General features: G+C 37.4%; 1 protein-coding gene across 1 annotated transcript; it reads left to right on the top strand.

The window, feature by feature from the left end:
• The first annotated feature begins 3,291 nt into the window (after nucleotides 1-3,291).
• LOC125139481 (macrophage mannose receptor 1-like) lies at nucleotides 3,292-5,145 on the top strand. The gene is made up of 3 exons (XM_047803667.1): nucleotides 3,292-3,476; nucleotides 3,748-4,073; nucleotides 4,234-5,145. The coding sequence occupies exons 1-3, from the start codon at nucleotides 3,292-3,294 to the stop codon at nucleotides 4,608-4,610; spliced, it is 888 nt and encodes a 295-aa protein (XP_047659623.1). The 3' UTR covers nucleotides 4,611-5,145.
• Nucleotides 5,146-7,262: the final 2,117 nt, after the last annotated feature.

Raw genomic sequence — 7,262 nt, 5'->3', positions numbered from 1 at the left:
ATCACTGAATTAGAGATAATATGTCCATTTTTGTCCCTTAGATTGTGTGTCTGATCTTTATGTTTGCCAAAGTACTTTAAATTTAGAGGAGTTTGAAAACAGAAAATAATGTAAGAACAGCAGCTGTTATATAGTAATAACCAGCGCTAACTTAGTGCTAATAGTGCTAACTTTTAATAGTGTTAACCAGCGCTAACTTTTACCCACGTGTGTTTCTCCATGAGAAAGAAAAAAGCATAAAGACAGTATAAATTAAAAAGTAACGTTTTTTTAAGATGGAAGTGTTTCTGTAAAGTTCTTTATAATTACACACTTTTCATAACCGCATCTCCCAGAGGAGATAAACTTGTCAAGGTCATTGAAAAATCATTAACGTCTACGCCTGCTTTTCCTTTTGTTTGCTCAAGGTCATCAGCCAGACCTTTCTCTGAACCTCCTGCCTGCACTGCATCAGTAGACATGCACATAACATCAGCACAGTCTCACTCTTTTCATCAGAATCAGTCACACTGTCAGTATTTACATTAACAATACTTCATCCAGACTGTTTATTATTCACACTTACTGTAACATCCTCACTCACCTCAGATCCTTCACCTCGTCAGTATCTCCATTCACCGCCACAACTTTTCTCTTCTTTGTCTTCCGTGTGATGGTCGGTGTTATTGACATTATCGTCAGAGGTAGACGGTCGTGAGTCGTTATTCATGTCATTATGCTGGCACGAGAAGCGTTTATGACCCAAATCTTATTCCTATCACCAGAGATTTTCAGTGCTCACGTACACCATGTGAGAAATGTGGTGAATTTAAAAACATGTAGACTTGGTAATGGTATATGGATGTAATTAATGAGGATATGAAGCTAGTGGGTGCAAGTGTTGAAAATGCAGAAGATAGGGATAGGTGGAGAGAGATGATTCGCTGTGGCGACCCCTGAAAGGAAAAGCCGAAAGAAGAAGAAGTAGACTTGGTAACAGTGATATGGGCTCCTCTCACACATATTCCATCCACAGTCAAATCATTAACCAGCAATGCACTTTTCAGAAAGACAATGAATGCTTTGTTCATACACGAGGTCGACAGTGCACTGTTCATCAACGGCCATGCCGGCTTCTACAACGCCGCGTAGCACGCGAGGAGGAAAACTCAGATACAAACACACAGTCAAAACTCCCCCGAACCACTTCACCAGCAATACCTGAAAAAAGAGAAAAACACTTAAGAAACACTGCATTTTCTCCACTCACTCGTGCCGAACCATGAATGAATCAATGAATCAATCAATGAGTGAATCAATCAATCAATCAATGTCTGTCTCTTCACGTGTTTACTTTAATATTTAATCACTTTAACCAAATTTGATTATTCGTCTATGTCTGTACATGACAAGTGTTTTATTTTTCTTTTACTACAACAACTTACCAACAATTACGATATTACCTCATTAAGGCACATCACACTTTTTCATTTTATATTTATATTAAGAGTCTCGTAGCTGTTATATGTCTTTCTCATTCTCACCACACTCTCATTTTTACCATTTTAATAGATTTATTTCTGTCTCTCTGAATGATGACACTGGAGTCATAAATGTTTTTCCTTAAAGTACACACACACACACACACACACACACACACACACACACACACACACACACACACACACACACACACACACACACACACACACACACACACACACACACACACACACACACACACACACACACACACACACAAAGCACGTGAACTTGGCGCAGACAGTATCTGAGCACACTGTACTTATAACAGTTTTGAATAAATCTCATAATAATTTATTTCCAAGTTGCATTATAGTCTTTGAATATTTTGTATATTTCACCTATAGTGGCCTCTTGTTACTTTCTCATGTTTGTTTTTCCTCCAGTTTGTCTTGGCCGTGAAAGATGTTTTTTAATATCTGGGGTGTGAATGCTTTTTGTACTCAGAATTCAGCATCACACCGTAAACCACATCCCTTTAACTGATACTCCATTGATACATTTGCATGGAGGAACAGTGACATGAAACAGTAGACGAATGCAAAGCATGTACTCTTCCACCGAAATGTGTATTTAAATACAGAGTGTATATTTATGACAGCACTTTTTATTTTTGGGTGGAGATGGGTGGAGAGAGGTGGAGCTCAGAGGCAAAAATAAAAGGACAGGACAGTGAAATCCAGTTGCATACAGGAAGAAGAAGTGAACAGTGAACGTTCGGTAAAAAAAAACACTGAAAGCAAAATAAAGCATTACGGTAAGATTTACATTTACTTAATTCTAAAAATGTACAACTCACTAGAAGTAAGTGGGTTTTCTTTTTGTACTTGTTCTTTTGACAACAACAATTAAATCCTGTAGATGAGTATATACAGTATATGAGTTGTGTAAAGCAATGCATCTAATGGTATACGTTACCTGTTTAATACACAAACTATATCTGGAAATTATTCTTGTTGTTTTTAAAATAAAAAAAAAACTACCAACGTTGCCAATGAATGGTATTAGAATTCTGGCCCTTTCAGCTCCTCGTTTACATTTACAGTCAGTCGTAACTAGAGATGTGCATGGAACTGATTATTTCCATATAATTCAATATTTTAGTAAAGCTGCATGGGAAAGTTTGCGTAGGTCAAACCAAACAAGAGTTTTGAAAATTTCCTTTGTACTTTGTACTTCATACTTCATACTTTGTGTGTGTGTGTGTGTGTGTGTGTGTGTGTGTGTGTGTGTGTGTGTGTGTGTGTGTGTGTGTGTGTGTGTGTGTGTGTGTGTGTTATGCAAAGCGGGTTCCTGGTCATCCAGCTCATTTGCATGTGAACACCACCATGCAGTGTCAATAAACATGTTCTTTCCTTGTACAAATCATTTATAATGTATACACATGTAATACAGTATGGTATGTGTGTATTCTGTTTTTTTTTTTGTTTGTTTTTTACAGAAATGGATGAGAAATACATTTCTATAATCTTGTTTTTCTCAGGTCAGTGTTTACCCACAATATGTTTTATGTAAATCTGTATTTCTGTATGAATCTTGACTAATCTGTTAAACCATGTTGTTTTACATGCAATCATATTCTGAGACATGACGTCTTTTCTGCTGGACAGTACTGTGTTATAAAGTCATATTTTCTTGCAACTCGTAGTTATATGTGGTATAGGAGCATATATTCCTCATCGCTATCACTTTGTGAATGAGAATAAAACCTGGAGTGAAGCTCAGACTTACTGCAGAGTGAATTACACTGATCTGGCAACCATCAGCAACATGGGAGAGATGAAGAAGCTGAATCAGACACTGATGAAGGAAAATGCAAAGAAAGCTTGGATTGGTCTACAGAGAGCGGGACCTGGGAGATGGCTGTGGTCTCTGGAAGACCAAACTTTCTACAGAGACCGAGTCAATTACACACAGTGGCATCCTAATGAACCAAATAATGCTGGGGAAAATGAGTACTGTGTGACATGTAATACATACGATACATTATGGAATGATTACCCATGTGAAAAGTTGTTTCCTTTTGTATGTTATGAAGGTAAGAGATATTAATAAAAAGTAAATATATTTAATAATGTTACAGTAATGAAAATCAAATAAAATAAAGTCTCTAATTGTATTAGTTATTTTTCTTGATTTTTGCTCTTAGTCACTTTTTTGTTAAAGTTCTTTTATTGACATAAGATGCAATTTTTTTTTTTTTTCAGAAAAAAACACAAACACTAGTGAATATGTATATATTAATGTTACAAAGAGCTGGTACGATGCTCAGACCTACTGCAGAGAGAATTACACCGACCTGGTCAGTGTGAGGAACCAAACTGAGAATGACGAGATCTGGAGTGTGGTTAAAGTTTCAGTCAGTACAGATAATTGGATCGGTCTGTTTAATGACTCCTGGAATTGGTCAGATCAGAGTAAGTCCTTATTCAGATACTGGAGATCTGACAAACCCAGTGGAAGTTTGATCTGTGCTGCAGTGTCTGAGTCTGAGCATCGTTACTGGACTGATGTGAACTGCACAGAAAAACTCCCGTTCATCTGCCATGAGAGTGAGTTACATTTCACTCAACACTTTTTAGGTTTTTTTTTTAAAGAAAGTCCCTCTGATATAAAACACTGCCTGCAGACCTTCATACTGTACAGATTGTAGACTGTGAACATGTTGGACTGTTTAGTTCTGGTACAATTGTTATTCCCTGGTATATTCAGATAAACTGATCCTGATTAAGAAGAATCTGACCTGGAAAGAAGCTCTGATATACTGCAGGAACCATCATCATGACCTGGTCTCAGTTCGCTCTGAGGAGATGCAGCTCTGGGTGAAGGAAGTGACTCAAAACGCCTCCACTGAACACATGTGGCTCGGCCTGCGTCACACCTGCGCTCTGGGCTTCTGGTACTGGGTGAATGGAGAGATGATCTGCTACCAGAACTGGGCTCCAGGTAATGGGACAGGGTCTGAAGACTGCAGTGATGAGGAGAGAACAGGAGCAGTGCAGTCTGGAGGAGAGCAGAAGTGGATCAGCCTGCCTCAGAGCCAGAAACTCAACTTTATCTGCTCCACCTATGAAGGTTTGTCAGTGTAGTGTTTCTGTATGTATTATCATAAACATCTAATATTGTGATACTTACAAACAGGCTGAGACATATTGTGGTCCATCATCTGTATGAACCATCAGTAGATCTATATCAGCATCTCAGTTTTATTTCTTATAAACATTTTCACTCCTGTCTATCAAGATGTTTAATTCCATATCTAAGCCATTCAAATTATACTCACAATGTTATATTAATTACTTCATTAAGGTAAACAAGATTGTTTAATGCGTAAATTTACATTTTACATACATCTTTCATGTTTGCTGTACTCATTATAATGTTTTGTTCTTTGTAACTGGATAATCAGCTTTATAATATTTAGTTTATATGAAAAGCACAAATATCATAATTACAGGATGTTTGTTACATGTGAATTACATTGATGTTAAACATATTGATTAAAGGTGCAGTTTCTATTGCTTAAAGGTGGGGTCTACATTGTTTGACAAATGCTTCAGAAAACTGAGTCGGGCCGACAAACAAAACAAATACGGAACTAATGTGTAGCCAATGAGCAGAAAGGGTCTTTTCAATATGGGTGGAGAGAGTGTTCAGTGCGCATGTGTGACATTAGCAGAAAGCGGTTTTAACATTGACATGGATGATAAAAACAAAGAAAGAAAGAGAAGAAAGGCTTTCGATAAGACAAGAAGTAGGACATGTTAATATAGGATCAGCTTTCCAGCGCTGGAGAGAACTGAAGGAGCAGGAAGTTGGCCACATATTCACAGGTTGGAGTTTCCCGAGTCAATAACTCCTGAGCTAAATGCTGTTACTACACAAATAACACCTCTTTTCTATCGTAGTGATGTAGAGAGGCAGCTACAACCGCGTTTTGTGTAGTAACAGCGTTTAGCTCAGGAGTTATTGACTCGGGAAACTCCAACCTGTGAATATGTGGCTGACTTTACTTAAGACGCCGAGGCGCTTTTTTCCTTCTCGATAGGTGAGTAACGTTGGTTTTTCTTTGTTACACAGAACTAATATATGCCTTTGTCCTTTACATGATTATGCATGTGTGTCATTTTTGCTTGTTTGTTTATCTGTAATCATATTGTTCTTCCATTCAGCTATGATAAAGACACGTTTCTTTCCATTAGTTGCCTGGGTTACGTATGTATGTGTGGGCGGAGCTATCGATACAGGGGTGGGACCCATTTGGGTTAGGGCCGTGTTTGTTTTGGTGATTTTATATGTCAACATTGGCTTTCAAACAACGGAGACCCCGTCTTTAACTTTCTACTTTTAACTAATTAATTCATTAATATTTTTTCTCTCACAACTTTACATTTACATTTATAAATAGATCAGCGGTGGTGGAATAACCCTGTCGTATATCATTTCTTACATTAGAATAAATAAATGTCTTGTAATTATTGAAAATATTTAGAAATTCTAATAAAATTCATATTTTCAATTTCATTTTGTTTTTCCTGTGTTGTGTCCTGTGTACTTCTTACATATCTAGTTCTAAAATTGTGACAAAATGGTAAAAACATAACTAAATTATACACTATTTTGTGTAAAAAAAAACGAATTTATGCATAGTGTGTGTGTCCCATAGTGACTTTTTACTCATGTTGGTTTCACTGCTGTTGTTTAGTACAGAAGGCCACAGAGGAACTCTATGTCATTCCCAAAATTCAGTCAATAGAGAGACACTGTGTGATTCTGTAAGCCAACAAAAAGATCTGATAAAAGTGCTATACTGGTATAGATACTGATGTCACCTCTGAGCAACTGAATGAAAATTATTTCCTCTTTTTTCCTGACAAAAGAAATACCATCTCGATATAAACACACACTGTGTTTTTTTAGATATTCAGGTTGACTCAGGATGCAAAGAAAAATAATATATATTTTTAAAAACACAAAAAACATGAGTGAGAATCAAAACCTAGAAATACAGAGACTTTTGATCATTTTCATATTAAGTATATTTTTAGAGCTGGGATTTGGAAAAGGGGATCGTTCCATTTTCAGTGGGGGTTCGGTGCCTTGCTCAATGGCACCTCAGTCGTGGCCGGCCCGAGAATCGCACCCACAACCTCAGGATTAGGAGTCAGACTCTCTAACCATTAGGACATGACTTCCCAGGTAGTGGGTAGCTGTGGCTCAACTGTTTAAGGCCCTTTGTTGTTGATCAGTGGATTGGGGTTCAAGCCAAGCTGCCACTGTTGAGAAAGCCCTTAAACCTCACTGCTCCAGGGATGCTGTGTCATGGCTGATCCTGTACTCTGACACCAACCTCCAAAGTGGTGAATTAAAAGTAAAAAACAGAGAAAGATACAGGATAGAATATGAGAATATATCTGTATAAAATTGGGAAATGTACCAGTTACAGGACCCGGGTGGAGACAAGACAAGATCCACAGGAACCACGTGAATCAAATGACACTTGGATTTAAACCAACACTCTCACATTATATCTATAACTATTACATTATATATAGATTACATTATATCTGTCTGTAGTGAAAAGAACTCCAGCGTGCACTGACTGATTGACACACACACACACACACACACACACAAAGTATGAAGTACAAAGTACAAAAGAAATAAGCATTTTCAAAACTCGTGTAACTTTTGTTTGGTTTGTCTTACGCAAACTTTCCCATGCAGCTTTACTAAAATAT

This window comes from Tachysurus fulvidraco, chromosome 18 (assembly GCF_022655615.1).
Source record: "Tachysurus fulvidraco isolate hzauxx_2018 chromosome 18, HZAU_PFXX_2.0, whole genome shotgun sequence".
In the NCBI taxonomy this organism is placed as follows: domain Eukaryota; kingdom Metazoa; phylum Chordata; class Actinopteri; order Siluriformes; family Bagridae; genus Tachysurus; species Tachysurus fulvidraco.
The sequence above is the reverse complement of the archived record's forward strand: the minus strand, read 5'-3'. Positions and strand labels throughout refer to the sequence as shown.

Excerpts from the sequence above, each read along its gene's own strand:
- LOC125139481 (XM_047803667.1), top strand. The coding sequence starts at position 3,292 with ATGGGAGAGATGAAGAAGCTGAATCAGACACTGATGAAGGAAAATGCA. Across the intron at positions 3,477-3,747 it reads AATAATGCTGGGGAAAATGA|TGAATATGTATATATTAATG; the intron begins GTACTGTGTGAC and ends CACAAACACTAG. Across the intron at positions 4,074-4,233 it reads CCCGTTCATCTGCCATGAGA|ATAAACTGATCCTGATTAAG; the intron begins GTGAGTTACATT and ends TGGTATATTCAG.